At 46.1% G+C, this 25,731-nt stretch overlaps 1 protein-coding gene across 1 annotated transcript in view; it reads right to left on the reverse strand.

Annotated features, from left to right (window-relative positions):
• The window catches only part of gli2a (GLI family zinc finger 2a), a 55,504-nt gene that overhangs the window by 22,625 nt on the left and 7,148 nt on the right, over window positions 1–25,731 (reverse strand). Inside the window, exons 2-3 of the mRNA XM_003962136.3 lie at window positions 22,847–22,983; window positions 3,978–4,083 (exon numbers count right to left, since the gene is read on the reverse strand). Coding sequence (XP_003962185.2) covers window positions 3,978–4,083; window positions 22,847–22,958 — 218 coding nt within the window. The 5' untranslated portion in view covers window positions 22,959–22,983. The remainder of the gene's footprint in view (window positions 1–3,977; window positions 4,084–22,846; window positions 22,984–25,731) is intronic.

The raw sequence follows: 25,731 nt of genomic DNA on the forward strand, positions 1-25,731 counted from the left end.
CCCAGGTCTGCAGACAGCAACCTGCTGGCGGACTCTGCTGACCGACTCCTACCAAGCCATCCTACAGAGGGCCGCGGCCCTTGTTCCATTTCCAGTAAGTGCCTGCAGACTGCTAGCCTTGTCTGAGGGCCAACTATCTGCCATCAGGCCTGCTCCCCCCTACAAGCATCCATAAAGGGCCCACTGTTCTGGCCAGGAGAGGAGAAGTGAGAAGAAACAGACGCTCCATACACAAAAACACGCTTGCATCAGACCGCCTCTAAGCAGCACACAGAGACGTTGGCAGCACCTCTACAGATTAGTGCTTCACTGAGGGATACCTGGGTAAGCCTGCAACAGTGCTGCTCTCTTTCCAATCAAAATGTCCCTTAATGCAATCACTTTCTGGTCTTCACGGTGTTTTATCTGCAGCTAAAACATAATTTGACAAGTTTAATATGTTTCCTGGACGGATATTAAAAACACCTGAGCAGGTGAGGATGTCACAGTGGATTAACTACAGCCAAATGGAACAAGTAGGTTATACTTACTACTAAATACTGGCACAGACTGAAGCACTTGACGTAAGATCTAAACTCTGCCGAAGCTAATGCTAATGTGGGGATCCACCAAAAGCTTCTTTTCCCTCAGGTCCCAAAGAATCTAATGGGAAAAGCGCGAACCTTTATCCAGGTGAGGCACAAAAGAGCCGCTCCGAATGTGTTCTCTCACTCCGAATAGGCACTGCAAGATCACCTGTCTGCTTTGTGGTGCAAAAACACGCTCCTCATTCAGAAAAATGCCAACAATTCTCTTAAACCAGTTTGCAATAGTAGACTTTGGACCGATTACCATCAACGGACCAGTGGCTCGACACACATCTCACTCCAGCTCCAGTAAATCACTCAAAATAACCAGGAGTGGGTTTGAGGCCCTGCTAATAAGGTGAAATTTGTGGTGTCGCCTGACAGGAGGCTGCAAATAACTGTCCCACCTGGCAGGTATGATTACTGATGCCTCGTGGATCCACCCTTCTCTGACAAGATGTTACTTGAAGACTTTGTGTTTTCCAGAGGCCTCAGCTATGTCTTCATCAGCACTACCATCTAGAGACTCCCATCATACTACAACTCTTTGGCTGAATACCATTTAGAAATACACTTAAAGGTCCAAAATGTCAACTTTGTAGACTTGAATAAAAGAGGCAGGTGTGCGGAAGGATGAGTGATTGTGGAGTAAAAGGGATTGATGCAGGATAGGATGCCAATGCGAGTCAGTAGATGACACACTTTCAACAAGGTAATTGCTGTTTTTGTGCGAGTTGTCTACTGTGATTACACGCTCTCTCTGTTGTCCCATTGTTAAGGCTATGCTGTGAGAAAAAGTGATTTGGACATGGCACAGCTTGTTGAGAATATGAGCGACCCTGTGAGTCAGTGCATTCCACAGCGCATGTATGTTTGATTGCAGGCAGGGGCAGAGCGTGGTGTAATTACTGCTCATCTTATTTTCTACACTTGGGTGTAATAAAGGCCAACATCAGGACTCATCACCAAACAACGTTCACAGTTGCAAATTAGCATCAATATTGTCAGTTTCATCCTAAAATCAGAGTTGATCTGATTTAGGAATTCCAGATCTTATACCCATCAGCACCGCTGCATATTCCTGATCAGAGGCAGGAGGAGGGACCAGAGGTGACCTGGTCCATCCATTTAAGCCACACTATCTATTTTTAAACTTCCTCTTCTTCTTCCTGGCAGCCCAACAAGTGTTGGTCCCTATTGCCGTGAGGTGGGATGAATTATGACGGGACACTCTCCCCTCTGGGCTTCTGTGCAGCCGACATGATCAAGATGGATCATGGTCCCACAGCGGATGTGCTAAGATCCTGCCGTAGTGGTTTTTGGTTCCTGTTGAGGGTACTGAGGATTTAGACAACTTGATACTGTATCCAACAGAGCAAAGACTGGCTAAAAAGGAGGGGGTGGCACGCCGATGATGGGATAATATACTTAAATGAGGGAAGATTAGGCAGACAGTAATTATTCATTGCTGCCAAATTCCACTGAGTGTTTTTAAAGTGCAAGAAAATGACTTTGAGACCGCACAATAAACCGTGAAATCTTCAGTCTATTGATTTGCAGCCGTCTGACGGATGGCTCTCTTGTCTTTTGAGCAGCACATTCCTGGCTGCAAGTCTAAGAAGCACCCAAAGTCAAACATTAGCTGGGCCGATGAGCCGCAGGCTGCAGCTAAAGAGCAGAAACACAGGATAACAGCATGCCTGTCAAAACCACCGACAACCAATCGCCTGACTGGTCGAAGCATGGCCCCTTACCTCCCACCCTCAATTCTCATCCCCCATTCTTCGCTTTGCCAAACCAAAACAATGGAGGGAAAAGAAACATCAACCCAAAAGGGATGATCTGTAAACTGTATTTAATCAACACATTCCGCGTTGTGGGGCTGTGGTCCTTGAACGGGCTGATTGCCGGGTGAGCGTGACCACATCTGTTTGTGTACAGGGGCGGTGGAGGCCGCGGCTCTGCCACACAAAAACCTTGGGCATATTTCAGCTTTTCAGTGCTGCAATTTCTCCCCCCGACAGCTTCCCAAAAAGCATAAATACGGTTTGCGGAAAGAGCGGACGACCTGCTTTTTGCATCCGCTGCATCGTCGTTGAGGTTCTGGGAACGGAAGACTGGATTTCAGATACTAATTAGCTGGTCAAACATGCTGGCATGGTGACCGTCTCTCCCGGTTTGTGGGTTTGTGCAGAAGATGCCTGACTCCACAAAGTGCACCAAACAGAACATAAGTGCAATCTGCAATTTTAAAATTTACTGTCACCCCACAAGAGACTCTTCCTAATGTGTTCCAGAGGACGCTCAGATATGGTTCCTCTGTTTGTGAACTTTGTGAAAAGGCGAGGAGACAGAGGAGACCACAGACGGAAGTTTGCAATCATGAAAGCATAGAGCAAATATTTAGAAATGTTGAAGAGTTCACACAAGGCGATGTCACCCGTCGACTTGTGTGAACTCTGAGAGTCAACTGGGTTTATTTTTAGCCAGTTAGAAATCCAGTTTTAGACGAGGGACTCACAGCTTGGGGGCGGATGGACTCTCCTTAAACGCTAAGATGAGCTGCAGCCACTGTTACATTACGAGCCCCCGAGGCGGATATGAAATCCTGATATAGAAAAGAATCAGACAGGTTGCTGCCATCAGCCCCTAACAACCCCCCCCCAACTCTTCTCACCCCCCAACAACCCCGTTACATTTTTCTGGGTTGCAGACTATTGAAGAGAGCGGCGTGCTGAGATCTTGATGAATTAGTGGGAGTTCTCTGTCAGTCACATCACATTAATCACATTAAGGTGAAGCCATGCCCCCCCCCCACACACACACACACACTCTCTCTCTGGTTTACAGGTGATCAATAGCTCTGCTTCCACAGCGTATCACCTGATCTTACTGAATTTAAATGTTACATTTCTGTGTCCACCGATATTTAAGATGAACATTAGTGACCTGCGAGTGGATGAAAGAATAAACTATTACCAAAGTTAGAATTATGTCTTGTATTTTTTAGAAGAGTTCTTTATTTTTTAAAAACTGGAGAGAGCAAGGAACCAAAAGAGCAGTGTGCATGTGTGGCTCATCTGGCTTCATCTGCTCTGACGTTTATATATTTAAATTTGGTTCACTAAGTAGTACTTAAAAAACAAATAAATAAAAATTATGATTCCAACTGAAGGTTGTTGTGAAAGACATTTAAATACGACAGTTCTTAAAGGAACAATCACACTTAGAACTCTGAAAGGAGCGGAAAATGACTGTAATGCTATTTTTCTGGATTAGAAAAACATTTTTTTGTACCATAACTTGCAGAATAATGATTTTTTTAAAGTGAATAATCACTGTAATACTTTTTGCAATAACGAGGACCAGAATGAGTTCTCCAACCAACCGTTCATAAGCAACAATACCTACCCGTGCATGGGATGGAGTGGGTGTGGCTCGTAATGGTACCGCCCCTCATGGTGTCTCACATCGATAGGTATTGGCGTGTGAAACGTGGGGAAGAGATGATGGGCACCTGTGCAGAACAGAAGGACAGACAGTCGGGATCAAGTTGGAAACTACAGTGAGTGTTAAATGTGGGCGAGTTGTGGAAATCCTTTTTAGCATTTCAGCACCAATGAATCAAACACACACACGCTCTTTGGATCAGCCGTGAAGATCAGCATGAGCAATAACTGGTCATTTCCATCCCATAAATACCTGAAATGTCAAAGCACCACAAAGACAAAAGCTGAGGCACAATGAATCCCTGTTAGGTGGAGACAAAGGTTCTGTTGCTGTTCTCTAGCATAGCACAGATTTCAGGTGGAAAGTAAGACGACTTATTATTCTAGCTTAAAAGCCGGTGAAGCACAGCATGAGAAGTAATCTCAGCATTTTACAAGTTCCCAAAATGCACCATTAATTGAGGCTTTCTACCCATCTGTGGTTTTTACCCAGAAAACGGTGTGTTCATTAATGGCTCTCTTTATTCAACACAGGCTTCACACAACAATGAATGTGTTTTTATGCCTGACAAAGAATGTACAAATCCACCGTTTCCTGTCATAAATGATCTGACGCTTGAGGAAAGTCTTGTTAGGACAACACAGCTGATCTTCATTAATTACTGTCAGGATAACCCGCTGAGCGCGAGACTTTACTGTCCTGACTGAAACAGACAGAAAGTCTCCACATCTCAGTCTGAGGTTTTAATGTTCTGGTGCAGGGGAGCTGAGAACGGACAAAGAACACAGAACAAAGAACATCCCCTGGGTTGATTATTAGGCTGCTTTGGCTGCACAGTCCAGAACACCTGGCCTGACCTGGGAGCAGGGACCAAAGGTAAAGGTCAAAGCTCACCAAGATCAGATCGTTATCTCTGTCTTTGTGTAGAACGGGGGCCGGGGGGTAATCGGGCACATCTTTTCACGGCTGATACACCTGATCAACTTGATTTGTCAGGTACAACCTGTACACATTATTATCACATTATTATCTCCACCTCAGAGCGTGTTGCCATGTGCATGGAAACAAAGCCTTTCTTGAGATTCAAGGACATGTGCTTAAACAAATGACTGAGGGAAAGGCTGGAGCCTGACTTACACACTAAAGCAATGCCGTTTAAAAATGTAAATATCAGTTAACAGTTAACTGCTTAAGAAATGGAGGCCCACATTCCAAAATAAGTCTCCACATCCACTTTTCTCGCAGCTGACACAGGAAGCCTCCGGACTCCCTGAAAACAAGGTGCAACAGGACTCTGTGCCCACGGGCTCCAGCGCAGCTCTGGCTGTTGTTCTTTGGTTCGGCTGAATACAAAGACAGACATTACTGCTACTTAACCCCGGTTGAGCCTTTTGTTACTGTGACTGAGGTAATCATCGTGACGTTGCACCATCATGTACACAGTCAGGATGGGATTAAGCATGACTGGGTGAGGACAGTTCGCCTGGGGGGACCTTTGAGGACCAGAATCACCCTACAATGTTTATTTTCTTCTTTCTTCTTCTTTCGCCACACCGGAACTTGGTTGGTTATTGGTAAAACCCTGTGGACACTCTGCTAATTGATAGACATAAGATATTTCTTTGTTTTTAGTTTTTGCAGTGTAATTCCTAAAGAGATTTGTAATTCCGATTTTTAAATGACACTAAAATGAGTCGTAAAGTCCAGCCAGTGTCTATGAGCGCAGATTGTCTGAGATCTATGGCCGCGCTGGATCACAGCCAGCGACGCCTCTCTTGCTTTTGTGTGGGGGACAGGCGGCCAACTCCGAGTCAACATGTGCGCTGGAAAGCCAAATGAGGCGCCTAGTAAATGAACGAGCGGGAGTGAGAGCTGGGAAAAAGAGGTCTGAGCTTTATCTTCACAAGTGGAGCCAGAAGTTCAGGCTTTGTTCAAGAGGTGCCCCACCGCTTGCTCTGCCTGGCACATCACGGGCGGAGACGGTGGGAGGGAGCAGACGACAAGACTCGACCAGTATAAAGAGTCTGTGGTGGAAGCTAGAGACACGCCGCAGCGTCTCGCTGGACTATCACCATAACGAGTTTCAATAAATATCAAATCTGGGTTTCCACGTGAACATCACAGATTAAGAATTGAACACAATTGTTTCTTTCCTTCCAGGCTTTGGTCTGTAGCAACCAGAGAATTGAGTTGTTGTGTCCCACCTGCCGGACACACGAGACCTTCAATCACACGGAACTAAAGTACCAACAATGAGCTCTTTAATGTACAATAGTGGTGGTCTTTTATACTGCCAACAAAGGAGGAGTTAGCATGTTAGAAATAATTAATGCTGCCTCCTAAATGCCTTGCTAAAAGTGGCCAATGGCACAAATCACTGTTTTCTACCAACCTGTTTTATTGTTCTGATGCTGTCAAAGGGAAACGTGTTCTGAAGTTCAAGCACATCAGGTCGACATGCACATCATCGCTATGACATAATCAGTTCACTCAAAAGTTTGTAAAGCCTTTTTTGCATTGGGTTTATTGATTCATTTTTTAATGTAAATAATAACAAGAAAAAGCCACAGGAATCTTTCAGTGGGTTTAGTTTGAGGCCCCGTATCAGTTCGGATCTCTCATAACATGTTTGTTTTGAGACTGAAATACATCTCTTGCCCCTATAATGAAGCTCCAGACATGGCAAACATCCTGTGAAGCGGTGGGGTTAGAGCCCCACATCTTCTCCTCCTTCTTAGCTTGCACCCTAAAGCTGCAGTTTGATCTCTCTCTGAAGACAAAGCCAGGTGTTCAGTGTTAACAAAGCCCTCTTCGGGTCTCGTGACTCGGAAAAGACGGAGGAAAAGCGCTCCCTCATCATGTCCAAATGAAGCGCCGGATCAGGGCAGCAGTGAAGTGGAGAGTGGAGTGGAGCTCATGTCTTCGAGGAAGTACTCAACGATAATAATAATGCCCTGGGAGGCCGGGCCAGGAATAATTCTAGAGGAAAAAAAAGAGAAAGCCTTTGTTGTGTTTTGAGAGAGAGGGGGCAGCGAGACAGAGAAAGAGAAGAGCAGCCGAGAGGTGGGGGCGCTCAATTCAGACAGGAAATTCCAGCAGAAAAAGTTGGCCCGCCTCCTAACTACACAGCTCCGTGCCAACAGCTATACACAAATGCTCATGTGCATGCATACACACTCACAAACACACAGACACTGATTTGTTCTGCAGCTCACTCCCAGCAAGCTCGACGTGCAACGTTTGGAGAAAAGGAGAAAGCACCAAACGCGGCGCAGCAAGTGTGGCGCTTGAGGTTAGTAAAAAGTGAAGACTTAGCTTAATCTTTGAATCTCACACGGCACATATCACATGAATCCTGCAGGTTTAGTCTGCAAGTCACTGCTTCCTCCAGGGCAATGAATGGGCGAGTGATGGCGACAGAGGGATTAGAGGCTTACGGGAGAGCACGGAACCACTGCCATCAATGAAAGAAGGTCTTAACAGTGTGACTCTTTGCTTTTAACAGTCCCCAGGGAGGAGAAAACGATGCCTTTTTTATTGATAGAGGGGATTTGGGGCAGAAGGTAAGTGGATTAGGCCGCGGTCTCTGTAATGACATGAGATAGTTTGAGCGGAAATTCATCAGTTCCTGTGACCTCCTGGAAGGTCTGTATATGTTGCAATGCACACATCAAACACACTCCCGAGGAAGGCTGGCGTGGTCGTCTTCAGCAGTGAAAACAGAGCGACGTATGAAATGGGATTACGGGCCCACTTTTACACCGCCACAGGGGGCCCAGACTCGCTGTGTACCTGACAGCATTAGGACAGAAAGCAGGAGCCCATCCATGTCTGGGACTCTGAGAGCCTAATGCCCATGTTTACATCATGTTGCCATGGCACCCTCATCCATCCTCGCTGGACCTCACAGATGTGCTGTGTCATCCCGCAGCGGCTGTTGCTAAACTGCCGGGGCTCTTCCGCTCCGGTCGCAGCGTGTTTACAGGCTCAGACACAGCTGGCCACTCTTCTCTGTCTCTGTCAAATTTACACGCCTCAGTTAGGCAAACAGTATCCGAGTCCAGCCCAGGAACCTGACACGCATGTGATCCATCATCTCAGCCACAAGGAGCTGCAGCACATGCACTAATTGTTGGAGATCGTTCCCTAACAAGGACCACGCATTACCGGACTGGGCCTTTACCAGGTGGGGTGCTAGCACACAGGTAGCTCAGCTCACAGCTTCAACCTTGCTGCAGGCCTCTGTGAAGACTGATGAGGTGTCAGGCTAATCAGCTTCCCATGCAGGCCTCTGATTTATCGCCAGGCCTCTTTGGAGCAAAGACGTGGGTCTGAGCGGGCAATTAATGCACCGGGATTGATACAGATCTGTTACTTGCTGTGATTGCAAATTCCTCTGAAGGCTAATTAAATCCAAATTTTACTTCCAGTCCGACTTTACCTGCTGCATCAAGTGTGGAAGCAGCAGCCGCCGCTCTGGCAGCAGAATCTCAGGACTTTGTCTGTGCCCTTTAACCTCTCAAACACAGCTGACAGAGAAGCTGCTGGTCCACACAAAGAGCGTCCTCAGTGCCCCATGACGGCATCCTCAGCGCAAGTTCAGCATTCCCCCTCCCCACTTGTGAACAGGCCTTTATTTTTACTTGAAAGGAAAGACGGAGGAGTCAGAGGAAATGCCCACAACAGCTCACCAAGTGTGGGAGAAGCAGGCAGCACACATCAATCTAAGGCTGTCTCAGCCCGGGGGGGTCACCCCGAGGTGAGCCACCCTCCGGGGAGACACGCAGGAGGCTGGGGAGCATCTCCTGGACCTGGTCTCCATCAAAGTGCTACACCGAGTCCCTCAGATGTGTCTGTGGTTTTAAAGAATGATACACAAGCTTTTGGGAGAGCGAAGACACAGATGTTATTTAAGGTCAGGAGGTTTAAAATAACCACGAACATGATGATTTCATTAAATAAACAACTGATATCATCCGTTCCTGCATGACAGTAATAGCATCTCAAACCTACAGTAAGTGCAGTGGGGGGGGGGGGCATCCCTCAACTTTCTCTTCACGTGTGTTTGCATTAGAGAGAACACCAGGTGCAGTATTTTAAAAGTCTGGTGACGGCTGAGAGTAAACCGTCAGAAACATTTGGAAGCTACGGCTGAGTATATTTTATTCCCGTTTCTCAGTATAATCCACCTTCATTTGTTTGCATCCAGCAGCTGCTGAATCCAAAGGTCAGCGCTCACAAAGCGACTGTAAAGACCCGACGCTTTTGCTGCATTTAAAGTAGAAGGAGGATTTTTAAGATCTCAGCTGGCTGCTGGAGGTGTTTGGAACACAGGTCAGAACATCTTAAGAGCAGACCTGCAGGCTGCCAGGTCATCTGTCCAGATTAGATAAAACAGTGAGAGTGTGCTGTTAATATACAGGCTGACACGCGCACGCACACACACACGCACGAACGCACAAGCACACAAGGGGTCCAATAAACCCCTCCTTGTCTGGCCTCTTTCTTTGGGGCAGGATTCGGTGTGGAAACCATCTCACTCTGGGAATTTGTTTTAAAGAACTAACAAGAAACAGCTGTGAAGGAGGTCAGGAGGTCCCACCAACTGCATCCCCACATCCCCACACTGGTTTCCAAGAAGTGGCCCTTCTTTTAGCGTTTATGTTTCACAGGAAATAAATATAAATCTGAAGATGGTTGTTATTTTAAAGAAGTTGCTCGGTTAGAACCTCACAGTAGCAACATCCAACAGTGCAATTTGAACCTGTTGTCAGCGGCCTGTTTGCAACTCAAGTGACAGTTATATTTTTGCTCATTTCATTAAGACAAGACAATGACAGTGTTTAATAGTTTCATGCATTTTAAGCATTGAAAGGTGGTTAATACGGCCCACAGTTTAATCAGTTGGAGTCGGTTTTACAGTGTAAAAACGATGAAGAAGGCTAAAAAGACAAAAGAACAATTAAATGAAAGTATTTGTCTGCAGATATAAACATCTGAGATCCCTGAACAGGCAGGAGCGGTGACGGACATCGCTCTGGCTCTCCTCCCTACAGTCGGGGTGGGGGTGGGGGAGCAGCCCGGAGGCCAGCTGATATGTTTACTTGGACTTAATGCAAGTATGGAAGTCAAATAAACATGTGGCCGCAAGAGTAACACATGTCACTTTCATCAGTCCCCAGCAGCCAGTCAGGTCAAACCGTTTAGAGAAGAGAAGGAATACTGGAAAAGAAAAGCCCCGACTCCCTGTTAGTCCACACGTCTGTCTTCATTAGATCGGATCAGTGATGGCTGTAGCCATGAGTGTCGACCCTGAATATCAAATAAAATAGTCGCTCATGTTCCAGTGTGCTTCTTTTCCTCCACCTGTGCAGTGGTTGACTAGACATTAACCAAACAGCAACAGTGATGATTCCACAGCCACTCACAAAGACTCCGACACCACAAGTCCATTCTCAGGTAACGCAGAGCTTTAACCTGCAGGAGGATAAACGACACCTGCACAAGGAGCTAAGAAAACCAGCGCTTCTTCATGGGTTTGCACTCACTCTGACATCTGGCAGCTGAAAGCTCCCGAGACAAGAGCGAGTGGCCAGGACATTAGTCAGCAACAACAAACAACAGCTCTCAGGATAAGGGATCATTTGTCACAGGAACCACTGACACCCTTTTGTGATAAAATTAGCTAACTGGTGTGACTCCAGGAGTCGAGTCAGCTCTGAGGGGAAGCCTGCAGGGAGAACCTCCCTCACCTGAGAAACTTTTATGGAGCTTTTTACTGTGGACTTTTCCCCCACGGGAGTTATAACGACTGTTGTCATTGTTGTTTTACAAGACAAAAGAAGCAGGACACAAAACAGAGAACACATTTGTCCAGTCAGGTTCGGGTTTATTTCAAAGGAGATTTAACATCATTGTGAGGTCATTTTTCATCCTCTGGAAAGCCACGTGCACAGCCAGGCTTGCAAAGAGCCTCATTTAATTACCTTTTTAACTCCAGGCAGAGATTTTTGATGCTTCTCTGGACATCTAACAATTTGGATAATTTATGATGAGTGTGAAAATGGGGAGAATAGAAATAGTTCAATAAGCACTAAATTGTAGTCCTCAATTGTCCACCTAATTTACAATAATTCGTTTATGGGCACGCGACACAATAGACTGTTAAATGTACAGTATACGTAATGATTTAAAAGACTCAATCAAAGAAAATGGAGGCAAGATGGACCTGTCAAGCATAAATGGTTGATGGAGAAGTTCAGAGAGACAGAGGATATCGGTAGGGCAACAGAGATCGAGCTTTGGTCACATGACAGCCTCTTACTCAGCTGAAACATGTTATGACAGACTAGACCTGGACTTGAGGTGCTCCACATCAGAGACCTGCTCTCTGCATCTACATCCTTCTCCTTTAACCCACTGAAGTTCTAACAAGCATTAGCTTGTTTGTGCAGCTAATTCCAGGGACCTGGAGTGAACCTTTTTCATACATCGACTGCTGAGAGGACCAGCAACCATGTTTTTATGAGGTGACTTGGCTAATCGTTAGTCATAAATATCTGCTTCTAATAAGAGAGCAAAGCACAACACCAGCATGAGGGGACTCATCACTATACATCAGGGGTGGAAAATAGTTACATTTGCATCTCATAACGTATACTGAAGCTCAAAGGTCCTCTGTAACACCAAAACATCTACATTTGAATCCCCAGAACGGAGCAATATTATTATAAAATTCCAAGAACTCTTTGGATCCCGTCACTGAGCCAGAGACCTTACGTCAACCTGAAGAGTGAAACTGTTGGGGAATACACGGACGGCAGCGTTAGCTAAATGTTTTTGACTACAACAGCGATGATAACAGTGGGGTTTCTTCAAACCTTGATGTTTTGTAGGGCTTACTTAAGTCAGAGAGAGAAAAAAACATAAAGAGCTCCATATGTTATTGCAGTCTTGGTGACGGCGCAACTGAGTGGCAACATGGTGAAGCAATTACAGCGGGAACTCATGCCAAACTCCAGGCTCCAGAGCAAATCCAGGGAAAAGTCTTGACTTATCTTGACTTAATTTGAGAAAAGTGGGGAAAAAACATTTGGTAGACTTGTCTTACAGCACTTAATTCCATCTATTAGCGGCAGTAAATGTGTGTTATTTAAAGAATCACCAAATGTAATTTGGACTCTACTTTTATGTAAAGAAACACATGACTGAGCTGATTCATAATAGAATTCTTTGCTTTGGGTTTTCTTTCAATAGATCCAAACAAAAACCATCTGGCTCCTTGTGCTGAAGATGATTTCTGAGTTTGGCCATTGTGGGTTGTGTTTTTCCAAGGCCTTGATTAGAAAGCATTTCCCCTGCCGCTGAACTGCCTGGCTCACCATGCTGCTCGCATGTGTGCTGCTCTTCCTTCAGTGCGTAAAAGGTGCCACATGCTGACACCATCTTAGTCTTCATCTTCATCGTCCCAACACCACAATAAGTACTGGCAACAATCACTGCAGGGGCCTCTCAGACCTGACCACAGGGGGCGTTCCTGCTTACAACAGCCCTAAATAGATGATGATGCGTACTGGTGAGGAAAAGACACCTGCCCATGTTTTAGCCTCACCGATAGCCTCAATTAGAACTGTTTTCTAGATTTAAACCTCCCACAGAGAAGCCCTAGTTTACTTTGTGGTTCCCCAAGCAGCTAAATCTGGTTTCTCTTATCTGTGGCTGCCCTCTCTCCCAAAGCTGGAGTGACTAAACTGGACCACACTTGACCCAGGTTGGAAAAGAAAGGGTCAAATTTTGCAGCCCAGACAATAGAGACACAAGAGCCAGGGGTTCAGAGCAGCCACCTTCTAGGCACAAGCGCAGCCTCGAGACCACCACCCTCCATCTTTGCTACCCTGCGTGATGGCACCAGCTGGCTACAGTGGCACTTGCTAACGCTGACGAAAATACAGGTTCTGGAGTATTTTTCATCCAACTATGCAGTCTGGTTCCACCATGATGGAGAGCCCGAGTGGGAGGGGAGCCGAGATCGAGTGTTACTTTTGTACAAAGACTCTATTTAAAGCAGAACCGCCCTGCCATGAGGCTCTGTTTCAACAGCAACAGTCTCTCTGCATGTCATCTGATCTCCCCTCTGTTAGACCACCACTTGTCAGCTCCTATTAGGGCCAGTGGTTCCCTCCACTTACATGTGGTACCCATCACCCTGGACCATGAGGCAGCAACAGTGTTGGGCCTTGGTCCCCGGTGACGCCTTCTCCTCACATGCCTGGAATCACCTCTGTTACATGTGCCGTGTTATGACAGCCTAATGGTGCTCGTAACTGTGTCGCAGTGGAGCGAGGGGGGAGGGGGGCGAGAGAGGTTAATACAAATCCAGACACTTTCAACAGAGTTTTGGTTAAAAGTGTCTGGAAATGGAGTATGAAACGATGAAAAATGGCAGCATGAAGGTTTGCTGAATTAAACCAGAACCACAACTTGCAGCTTTGAAATGTAAAATACATTTAGCTCACTGAGGTGTTGAATAATGTCTGAAAGGAAAATATGGCTCAGACAGTTCGTGCTGAGAAGGAGCCTTCTGAAGTCCTCCTTCCCCCGCTGGTGCAGACTGCTGACAACGACGATGGCAACAAGTGCCAAAGTGGAACCGGTATCGAATGACGACATGGGGAGGGACCGAGGCAACGGTTGCAGGATGAAGCCGCGAACACAGGAGGAAAAAGGTCTCCGCGCTGTGAAAACTGCTGGATTTCGTGTTCTGATGTGAGACGCGTCACTAGAAATCCCCCAATTGAAGGGTTGTTGAAACGACTCCATCGCCACGCTGAGACGCACAAGGCTGGTGTCACAGAACCAGCAGCCGTCCAGTACGGACTGGACCAAACGCACACCTGCAAAAACAACCTTGCTGCAGCTTCTCCCACACAACTGCATTGCAACCCTGCGTCGGGACGCCTCGCACACACTAAACGCACCGTCGGGGGGGCATCGGTGGCTGTCGGGGAAAATTGTAACAACCTTTCCGTTAGCTAACACCTCGGCCCACCACTAGATGGCGCTGGCTGTGGAAATGTGCACGAGTTGGGAGATTCAAAAGATTTTTTATCGCAATACTGGAATATCGGATTCTATATGAATCATGGAGCCTTTTTACATTTAATATAGACGACTACAACACACATGTGAATTCAAGTCTGTGTGAAAGAAACATACGTGTCGGCCATATTTTGGCACACGCACTTGCTGGTGCATATTTCTTCCCTTTCCGTAAAGTTGCCCAGACAAATTTCTTGGGACATTTATAACGTGAGGCATGAGCAAATATTGACCTACCAGCCTTGCTGTTAATTAGCAGTTAGAGCTGTCGAGGTGTGGTTTTTGCATTAGATATTCCAAATAAAGTCTTCAAGATGTAATTAATAGGCTGTCAAGAGTAAGAGCTTTATAGAGTTTTGGCAGCTTTGACTCTCCCCCAACCAAGATTTCCTCCCGGTTCAGACACCTCTGAGTCTCCATTGGAAAGGAAATATTAGTTGAAGCGTAGAGCTAACTGGCCAGTGCCCAGACGCCCCGCGAGTGCTGGTGAATGGGAGAAATTGCCACAGCAAGAGGGCGGGAGGAGTCCAGATGGAGGTGGGGGACCAACTGAGGTTCTCCGCAAGTGCTCGGCCTCTGTCCGGGGCTTAGGCTACTTCCTTTCCTATAATTAAGGGGTTATCCTCGACACAATGGAGAAATTAAACTGTAAAAACCCTGCGAGGTAAATTACTGCTTTTCCTGGGAGTTGGAGGAAGTGTCTTGATATGTAAACAATACCCCCCTCATCCGAGTCCCCGCTCCCACTCTACTTCTGCCTCGCTCGCTCGCCTCCCTCCCTCTCTGATCCGTGGGAATTTCAGATGGGCCAGATTCTCTCTAAGTCTGCACCCCTGCTGAATAAAGAGGACTTAAAACACTTTTATTGGTGAAGAATCTCAAACCTGTTTCTTTCTCCCTTTTTTGAGACGACCCCAGAGAAACAAACCCTGTGGATTCCTTCTAGTGGGCTCAGTGGTGAAGTTAGCAACATTTCAAAATATGGATCTATAGGTTGCTTGTCTGTACATTGCTGCGTCTCATGACCCCATTTATTGTTCCCAGTTATTAAAGAAACAAATGGAACTGGTCAGGAAATTCAATCCTGCAAGAAGAAGAAATGTGATGAAATCATGTTGCTGTTTAAAAATGCTAAAATATTTGTCCTTTACATCTTTTGTTAATTTGTAATTTGCAGATTTTTACAGTTAACAGTTTGTTCTTAGGCCACTTTTGTCCCATTTTAACTGACTTGAAATACATTCACAGCTGCATTCTGAACACAATTTAGGCTATTCCAAATTTAAGAAGGTACAAGAATCTTCCTAATACCAGCTGTATCACAGACAAAGATGGATCCTGTGCTCCTGTGGCGGCGGCTCTATAGCTGAGCTTCATCAGCGTGTTGTGAAGGTGCGCAGTAGGAGGCCACAGTGAAGCCATTTCATCCTCTATAAACACAACTTTAGCGTGGATGTTCTCTCAGAGGCTTTTACAGGACACGCGCTAATTACAGTCTTCCTTATTGAGTTTTCTGATCAAAACAGAATGCAAAACAGAAATTAGAATCTGAAAATCACCAACAAAACATCCAAAAAACCCCAATCCGCGCCATCTTTTTTCCACTAAACACACAGGGAGCGTTGGAGCGAGGCTGATGCAAATCTGAAATTAGAACCAGAGAATTTGTGTTGAAACTCTGAATGTAGCGTGACAGTGGTCAAGCTGACAAATGGTTTGCTTGCTGCACGTCTGATCCACGTCTGCCCGGAAACATGTCTGTATTCGCTGCTGCGGGGCGGCCGACCCCGCTGCTCTTTGAAGCCTGAGCCAAAAAATTCTGAGGCTTAGCTAACACCGTTGGGGAAATCACCTGGCAAACAAAACACAACGGGCTTACACGGCATGCGCGCACGCACGCACACACACACGTTCTTTCAACTAAATGTGAATTTTCCATTCATACACAGTGTTTTATAAGCCGACTCCTTCCACTGAACTAAAGCAGCAAACCTTGAAGCGTAATTATATCATCACAGAGCAACTTCCATTCAGCATTCATGGGTGTCTGACAGGAAAGGTTTGGAGGTTAATCATACCTATGAATGAAGGGCTTTCAATGACAAACGATATGATTTACTGATCTGAGTTTTTTGTGGAACAGCTTTACAATAAAATTTAAATTTCAGACATTCTGTTTCTAAAAATGTCTCTCAGCCCATAATATCAACCCTGGCAACCTCTGTCAGGGTTAGCACTCTATCATCTGCTGCTACCCAGCTGTTATAGAACATTTCCTGCAGCTTTATGGTGAATGACATTTTAAACAGGTTTTCCATATGGCAGATTTTTGTTCGCTGACAACTGCACGGCGGCGTTACGTCGAGATCTGCTGGCAAAACAATGTTGTTTTCCTTCTGTTTCTGAAGATTCTCCTCAGAAAACACAAGTTTGCTGATGTGTATTAAATATCCTGAACATTTCAGCAACAACGTCAATCTCATGCAGGACTTTCCAGTTTATTTAACTGTCCTGAGTGTTGTACACTCCCACCACTGTTACCCATCACCCCCAATCCGCTCCTTTTAGCACTCTGCTGTGCGTTTTCTGCTAGTTGCAGTGTTTTCTGAGATTCCTCTGCATCTGGTCCTTGAATTTAGGCCAACTGTCACGGCTGCACACTCCCCCTGAAGTGTGACCATGGAAATATAAAGAAAAACTTTCTTTTTTCTTCACATGTTTATGGAAATCCTGCGCCTGTGCTGCAAACCTCAGCCTCCACGGAACAACCAAGATGTTGTTTTCTTTCTGGCAGAAACTCTTTTATTTAGGTTGAGCCCAGTTTGGTCCACTCGGCTGGCAGCTGAGCACGGGCTAATTGCTAAATGCTAACAGAGGAGCTGCAGTGAAACTTTAGATCTGTGATTACAAGAAGCCAAGCCTTTCCCTCAGGAGGCTTCTACAAAAATCAATTTCCTCCTGGTGTGTTGAGGGGGAACTACAACAACTGCAACAAGCCCTAAATATATCAGAAGCTGTTATCTACTGACTGTACCACCACTAAACTGGGAGTCCCGGGTGGTTTGGTGAGAGTGGTGGGGCGGAACAAACAACATCTGAACAAATATTTCCTGCAATCTCAATACATTATTTTCCGAACTCTTGTTATTTTTGTTGTCTTGTTATTTTTACTTGCATTAGATTGTTAAGGACTCTCTCGTGAGCGACATACGTTAATGCCAACTATATTGTTTAATAGATCTCTAACAGATGCCTGAGCGGGTGCGGACATGCACGATTCATCGTGGGCATGTGGCTGCTCTGCGCGGCTCAGTGTGATTAATATTCCTTCTCCAGCAGCGACCACAGCTGGGGGTGGCCGCGGCGGCCAACGGGACTCACACCGGAAAAGGCCGACCACAGACTGTCCGCCTCAACACCAAGTCGGCCTGTTTACACAAGCGCCTCCCGACTGTGTTTACAGCTCGTGCACATTTTTGTTTTACTGCGTCTAAACTCCTCAGAGGTTTATTTTGCTTCACTTGAACTGTGAGTGTCGGGGGGGGGGATTAAAGTAGCCGGACTTGCAAGAGAAATGAAGCACAAATCGGAATTCTGAGGCTTAAAGACAATTCGAGGAGTAGGAGTAGGGAAAGGTGGAGTTGGGTTTAATTTTAAAACTTTAAATTTCCTTTGATCAACAAGGTCACTGATCAGTCTGGGGAGCTTCCCCATCCCTACTTTTTAAGAAGAGTACAAATCTTGGCGTTTTATTGGATAAACACACATCGGTCTGATGGGAAAGGAGCAGTGTTGAAGGTGGGGGCCTGGATTACACACTGCATGCTGGGAAAAGAGCTTTTTTATTTAAGAGAGGATGAGGTACAGAAAGGAAAAAGGGGAGTACAAGCCAGAGGACTTGAAGCATATGGAGAGAAGGCCCGCTGGCGGGGTGTTGCTTAATCCCCTAAAGCATCCATATATTGCCTCCACCTCCTCTGCAAATGCTTGTAAATGGCGAGGAATGTAACATGTTGTAAGTGTATGTGTGTGTGCACGTGTGTGTAGTCTTTTTTGCGAGAGAGAGATTTATATGTGCAGACATTGCCCACTGTTTCTTTTTTAACTCTTGGAGCTTTGAAGCGAAGGCAAAGAGCATTCCAAAGAAACAAGCGATATCAGAGATATCCTCTCATTTCAGGCTGATTTATGTTTCATAACCACATTAGAGGGCTGCCAAAGGCTGTCAGACCTCCATCCAGTCAGCAAAAACTCACAGGCAGAAAGCCGAGTTCACAAAACACAATTTAAAAAAGAGCAGAGTGCCCAATCTCTGCCTTTATGGCAGTCTTCTAAGCATTCACCAATAAATTTTGTCTTGAGAAATTCTTTTTCAAAACTATGAAGGCGAATCTCCGTGATGTTTTCAACTCCTTACACATTCCTCTGAACTCTGTGGCTGGAGTCAGCTGCGGGTTTCTGCGCTTACTTATTTGAAATAAACATAAAAAGGAGGGAGGGAGTTTATATATAATTCAGTTTTTAATAAAAATGTGAAAAAAAATGGGGTCATATTATACATTCATGTACAGTACATTAAAACCCTTGTGAAGAAACGTAAGCAGCGGCAGCATCTCCATACATTAGCATGTAGGTCAGCCCTCATGTGACAGAACAATAAACTATCCTCAGAAACCTGTTTTTAATGGAGGAAACCCAAAGCCAAAGACGTGGCTGCCCTGTCTGCTTTCACCTGGTGTATCCGAACTTTGACTCACGTCTCAGGATGGTGAAGTCAGACTGAAGAAATGTGAAGATGAAGCCGAGAAGTCTAGAAGTTTAGAAAAGCCACATGAATTCACGCCAGAGCTGCACCCGCCAATTTTAGACTGTTTCAGTCAGACTTTTCCAGCCTCCGTGTGAACCAAAAAAAGAGACGGTTTGGGCAGATGTTTGCGACTTTGAGCAGATGTTTGCGAGATAAAATACATTTGATAAAACTGTCCTTCGTAAATGAAAGCTCATACCAGGGCAGAAACAGAACCGTCCCTTCCTGACAGTGTGCAGCTATAGACCCTGACAGGAAAATAAAAGATGGCTGGGAATCGCTCAATCGGCCTTCCTGTAAGTTTGCTGCTCTCAGGTCTTCTCAAGTATCACAAAGGGCTTTATTTCAAAATGTTGCCAACAATGACACCTGATAGAGCCACACCGTTCTCAACACTGGTGATCTATATTTTGGAGCAGCTACCATTTAGATAGATCTGGACCTGGGGAGATGTTTCTAGCAATGGCACACTTGTAAATCAATATACTGGGCGCTGTCTTTGAAAAAGGACTGTTTCGAAAATGTTTCTGCAGTCTTTTGTTTTAACCAAGCTGAACTTTGAGATGTTAGAAGATAAATCCTCTGGGTTCTAAGGCGAAGAGGAAGCACAGAGCTCTGGCATGAATGCGGTCATCCCTGCCTAACCTTGCCCCCCACCCTCCACCTCCTCAGCATTTGTGAATTTTAGCTGGCCTGTGGAAGCACAGCAGCGTAAGAGCCTCATTTAGGAACCTAGAAAAGAAAGGCAGAAACTCGTTCTCAGGAAGATTAGTGGCTGTCCCTTTGGAGCGAGCCTGTGGATGAGGAGGGAGTCGGGTGAGTTGGGGTGGGGGGGTCTATTTTTTTCTGGGATTTTTTTTTTCCACTGAGATGTGACCTGCTCAGAAACACAGGCCTCGTGGGCCCAGTGGAAGTTCTGGACACATCCATGGTGCTCATAACTCTCCTGTGTATCCCAAAATTCAACTCTACCCTGAGACCGAGTCTCCAGTCTTCAGTCCCTCCAGGACCGTGGTCTTCAGCTTTGACTTTGACTGCTGGATGGGTCTCAGTGGGGCGGTAATAGCTCAGTCTGTTGAGGACTGAGTTGAGAAGCGGAGGGTTCCCAGTTCAAGACCTCGTGCAGGCAAAACAAAAGAACCTTCCTGGCACCAGGAACCACCCCTTCGGAGCAATGCCGAGGTACCATTGAGCAAATGACCAAACATTGCTCACAATGTGATGAGTTGGTGACTCATCCAGGGGTGGACCTGCCATATACAGCTGGGACAGGCTCCAGCACCCTCCATGAGACCCCAAAAGGGATAACACAGTCAATCTGAATGTCTCCATATGAAGTCTGGATTTGGTTTGAATTTCTAAAGCTTTGGAATGTTAGTGACATGGAGCAACGATAGCCAATCTATAACTTTGCCTCTATCCTGGGGGTGGGAAGCCTTCAGATCCTCCACTAAAGAAGACCGACTTGCACCTCCATAGCTGCAGGCTGCAGCAGCTGCGAGTGACCGCCTCATTCCCTCCTCATTTAATTTAAATTTCTGCTACTTGAGGATCATGTACATAAAGTTTGCGGGGCAAATGTACAGTCTTCCGCACAGCCACAAATTCATGTAGGTGATCCTCTTGGAGTGCAGGAATTACCGTAGACAACACACACAATCCAGCACGCGAGCATACAGACCGGCTTCACCTTGTGCTACATGGAGAGCAAAGGCAGGATCATAAATCTAGCTGTAAAAATACTGTCGTAAATAATTATCTCTGGATGTCAGAGGAACATCCATCTATGTTGGGAGCTCTCAAACCGAGGCCAAACCCAAAGAGCGATGACTATAACACTCTGTTAGGCAGGAATAATAAGTAATGCTGAGCCCGACTGGATACATGGTCTCATACAGTCAACACCAGTATGGGGTGATTTAAGGTATCAGTTTGGCTCCTCAGAATATAATAAGGGTTGTAAAACAATCCGTCTTCCTTCGTTGAGAAGGTACAACACTGCATTTGAAGTTAGAGGCAGAGGTGGGGCATGAATCACAGGTACTTGTCTGAAGGCCTGAGATGTTTTACAGCCCTGGCAGTGGGCACCTAATCTGAACACATGTTACTCTGACGTGGCAAAGCACATGCCGACACCGACTCGTAAATCCCAGGGGTCGGGAAGTCCGGTTGCGAGAGCCTGTGTAAGCATGCCCCATATCTGTGAGACAGATGCAGGCTGTCGCCAAAAATGCAAGGGCCTATTTAAAACCATTAACATGGCAAGAGAGAGGAGCCAGGGATCAGAATTCACCAGGACGCCGCGTGCCCCATGAAACATAAGCAAACGGGCTCTTTCTGGGGACAAAGCAGCGAGATTTGTGAGTGGCTGATGCAGAGTATCTGAGCAAACAAGAGGTTGAAAGGACGTCTCTGCTGGAATTACAGTTCGGGGTCCTGCAGTTTCAATTCCATTCAATAAACGCTTCAAACTAAATTCCTGTTCTAAACATTTAATATATTGTCTCTGTTTCCATAGCAACACAGCTGTAAAGTCTCACCAAGCTGCACGTTTACCCTATTTGTCAGGGTACTTTGGGTTTAAACTGACATGTTTTGAGGAAGGACAACGAAGCATGGACGCGGTCCTACAGGACTGACCTGACTTCATGACCAGTTTGCATGATTTGACCTGCTTTGGAATTCCATTTCAAATAACAAAGGAGAACTTTGAGTTTAGGATATCTAAGGAATGTTTCCAGGCATCGTGACTAATTCAGATTTTGTCCCATATTTGCGTTTTCATGCATATTAATTGAAAACCCGGTTTACCGAAAGAAGAGTAACGACAAACAAAAGCAAAGCATTAAAAGTTTCTAATGACATACCGATGTCCTACTTTTACTGTTCCCATGTGACGAAGTCGGCTTTGTGATGGCAGGCCACCAGGACCTTCATTAAAGTGTAAAACCAAGCTTGAATGATACGTTCCTGCTGCGGCCACTTTGACGATGCCAGCGTGTCCTCCTCGGGGACGTCAGTGTCCACCAGCAGGCGTTAGTAATTCATAACCCTGCGCCTGAACAAGGTCCTCAAAGCTCATTATGGGGAGTTTTCATCAAAAACTAGCTAATGAAAACACAAGTTCTCATCTTTTAATTATGACACCTTTATAGTGGTGATCTTACAAGTGCTGCACCCACCGAGTTACCTCACAGGAACAACCCAACGCCCTGATTGGTTCAGACTTTCCTACAGCAGGGCGAGGTGATAATTCACGCCCTCTGACAGCTTCTACGGCTCACCATGCTCCCGAGCGAGTAAACGGCTGAATAATTCATCTCATGGCAAGTTCAATATTTTCTTTATTTTGCTGCTTAGAGAAACTTGTGCCCTCTTTGTGAAGAATTTGCTGAAATCGTCCTAGTTTCTCACCCTTCATCCCTAAACAATTAATGTTAAGGGCTGCTCTCGTGGCAGGCCACCAAGCCCATCATTAAGCATCACCGCCGCTGACGCCACAATGTCATACGACAGCCTCTTAGCATTTCAAAGGTGCTTCTCCTCCTTCCAGTCTTTATCCGGGGCCTCTGATACACCATGTTGTCCACTGCTTTGCCAACCCTTTTTAGTAATTCATGAAATTTACACTCGGGAGGTGAGAACAAGGTCTTTCGACCTCATTATAGCATTTTTCATCATCCATTCTCTGACATCTCTGAAACACGTGGCCCCTTCTCTCGCTCGAACTCTTTTCATGTGCTACCCGGCGACTTGCGCCAGTGGCCGTAATGTTTCAGTTCACTGGACTGCTGAGTCCCAGATATTATTGTAAAGCAACAGGGGTCCATACGAGTAGCAAAATAACCAAGATGATGAGGCGCATCTTTTGTGACCTGACTGGCCAGAATGCTGCAGCTATGGCTTAAAGTTTAAAGAGCTGTACCTCTGCTTAAAGTGGTGGGTGAGAGTTTCTTTGGGATTTCTGAGGGACTTCCATCCAGACCTGAGCTCTTACACTCCTTCTTCTCAGCTGCTGTTGTAGCCGAGTTCTCCATCGTGTTCTGCAGCCTCTGTCACAATCTGGAGAGGCAAGACAGGTGGCACAGTTAGGAAAGAGCTTTGACATCATTTGACGTGCTGATTCAAAATCATTTAACAAGGTCAACACACATTCTGCAGCACTTTTTGATTAGTACGTTTTTCTAAAAGACAAACTGTAAATATCCCGTGACAAAGACCAAAGTGTGTGATATCTCCATCAGCGTGTGTGTGTTTTATTCTGTCAGTAAAAGTAATGCGGGGTCAGACCCTGAACACACAACTGCAGGTTTCTCAGTTTGATGCCTTCACAGAGCTCTTCTGTTCCAATTGTAAATGTGAGTGGCTCTCAGCGACGAGGGTTCAGCCGCACACACTGTGTCAATACCTCCCCGTGGGCGTGAATGGCTCAACCACTTGGCAACGTGCAGCTTGTTTGACTTGGTGGAACCTACAAGATCATCCTCTGGTGAGAGCAAACAAGGCCCGGGATCTGCCTGCGGACAGAGATGTTTTTCCACGCTCTGCAGCGAGCTCGTGGCCACCACGCTTCCACCTGCTTTCAGACACTGGTGAGAAAATGTCTGTGCACTTTGACAAAAGCCCGAGGCAGCACCTCGACAGGGTCCAGCAACTGGATGCAATTAGGGCCTTTTTCCATGTTTGGAGAAGTTAAGAAAGAACTTAAGGAGACATCTGTGGAGCATCAGAATGGATGTTCCTCACACCTGCTGGCAGCAGGCAGGTTGATAAAAAAAACAAAAAAAGCTTATACAAACACAGCGTGAGGATCATTTCTCATGTCTCATAAAACAAAGTGTTTATGACCACTCGTGCCAAACGGACACGAACACTCTCAGGCAGAAATGTGGAAATGAATCAGCAGTCGAGTCATTAAAATGGGATTTTTGGCAGCAAAGATCGGGACGGACAGATGAAAAGTAGGCGTATTTAGTATATCAGGACAGGAAGGACGAACAATATCGTCAAAAATCCTTCAGAAGTCTGTTTTATGGTTTCCTGTGGTTATCCAACATGTCTTCCGTCACGTGAGGTGTGTACGCGCAGTTGCGCCCGCGACCCTTCGGAGGTGCCAGTCGGCTGTGGCGGCGCCAGCATAAGCCGATTAGAGGTGAGTGACTAACAGGTTTACGCTGCATCTGTTTTGCTTTTTTTTCTCCTGCCAAAAATAAAAGTGTCATCCTGGAGGACTCCGTCACTCTGACATCACCCCTTTGATAGCCCTCTTTCATGAACGTTATTCTCATTCATTACACGCCAGAGAAAAGGGGCTCCTTTTGGCAGCACACACTCTTGGCCCCGTTGCCGTGAACACAACGGTGCTCACGGCAACAGAGTTTGACTTCCAAGCAGCCTTTTCCTCCTATAAAAGCGGCTGAGAATCATCCCCTGAACATCGGAGTCTGATGAACATCTGGCACCACATTAATGGCCGTTTCATGCTTTTACAGGTGGCCAACGGCCTTCGCATGCCTCTGAACATCACGCCAGTAATTTGATGAAGGCAGATTATGGGGTGCCACCACCAGAAAAGCCCGCGCATCTATCACTTGTCTTTCTCATGGCATTAAATACAGGATTTCAAGGAACTGCTCATGTCAGCAGTGATCTGAAATCATCATCATGGCCTCAGATTCACCCTGCACCCCCTCCCCAATGATCAGTGTGTCCCTGCAGGCAAGACTTGTGTGGCCCCCAGTGACAAGGAAGCCTGGCTCTGACAGGCTGGTACAGGTGTGGGGACAGATGGCAGGGGCCAAAGGCAAACGCACAACAAGGGTGTGCTTCTTTCCTCATCTTCTGGTTGGCTGGGCAGCAATAAATCCCTCACAGTCCCTCACGGAGCCGCAGATAGAAGATACCGAGAGAATCCTGAAGAGTTATGTAAACTGTGTTGTAGTAAACGCTGAGCCAGTTTAGCCCTTAGCGATCTGGCACATCGCAGCTCCAGTCAGCTGAGACGTTGCGTGAGTGCCGTCACCATCACCCCGTAAACAATGGAAAACGTGGCAATAAAAGCCATTTCCTGCCGTTGGGTGATGGCGGTCACCGTCATCGTTGGCCCACGCGGTTCGTCAAGATTTACGGTCGCAGCCGATCCCCTTCAGATCGGTCGGTACAGCCTTTGAATATCGACGGGGTTTGGGGGGGTGTACACGAACGCATCACGATGGGACCACATGATGCGTCTCTGACTTAGACACAGAACAGCGTCCCGTCTCCATCTTCAGGTTGTGCTGAGGCTCAGGATGGGAAAAGAAGAACTGGGATTTGACCGATGTTCTCCGTAAATTCCTCTTTGCAGCTATAAATAATTTTCCCCTACATTTCCCATAATTCAGTTCCTTAATACAACATTCTCCTCCTTCATAGACCATCGTGCACGTCGACAGGAGCAAAACAGGCTGCGGACAGTGGAGACATTTGCTGAAAGTCACTGAAAACTGTCAAATTTAGTGAACGGCACTTGTTTTTCAGTCACTTCTGGAACCCAAAGTGAAAATAATCACTTAACTGTGCAGATCATCTTGATCTCTTCAATTCTCTTTGAACTCCTTTCCCACTTACTCTTAATTTCCCCCCCCCAGCATACCCCCACCTCAGACTTTTGTTATGAGACCGTGGCGTGTGTTTTTCTTAGCGCCTTGATCGGTTTCAAGTGTTCCTCTCCAGCACTACCGTTCAACAGCTCGCCTTTCACCGGCGCTGAAAGGAATGCAAACACACATCAAAAGAGATTCTGAACATTTCCAGGCTTTGCTCTTCTAA

Source organism: Takifugu rubripes, chromosome 1 (genome assembly GCF_901000725.2).
Source record: "Takifugu rubripes chromosome 1, fTakRub1.2, whole genome shotgun sequence".
NCBI lineage: Eukaryota > Metazoa > Chordata > Actinopteri > Tetraodontiformes > Tetraodontidae > Takifugu > Takifugu rubripes.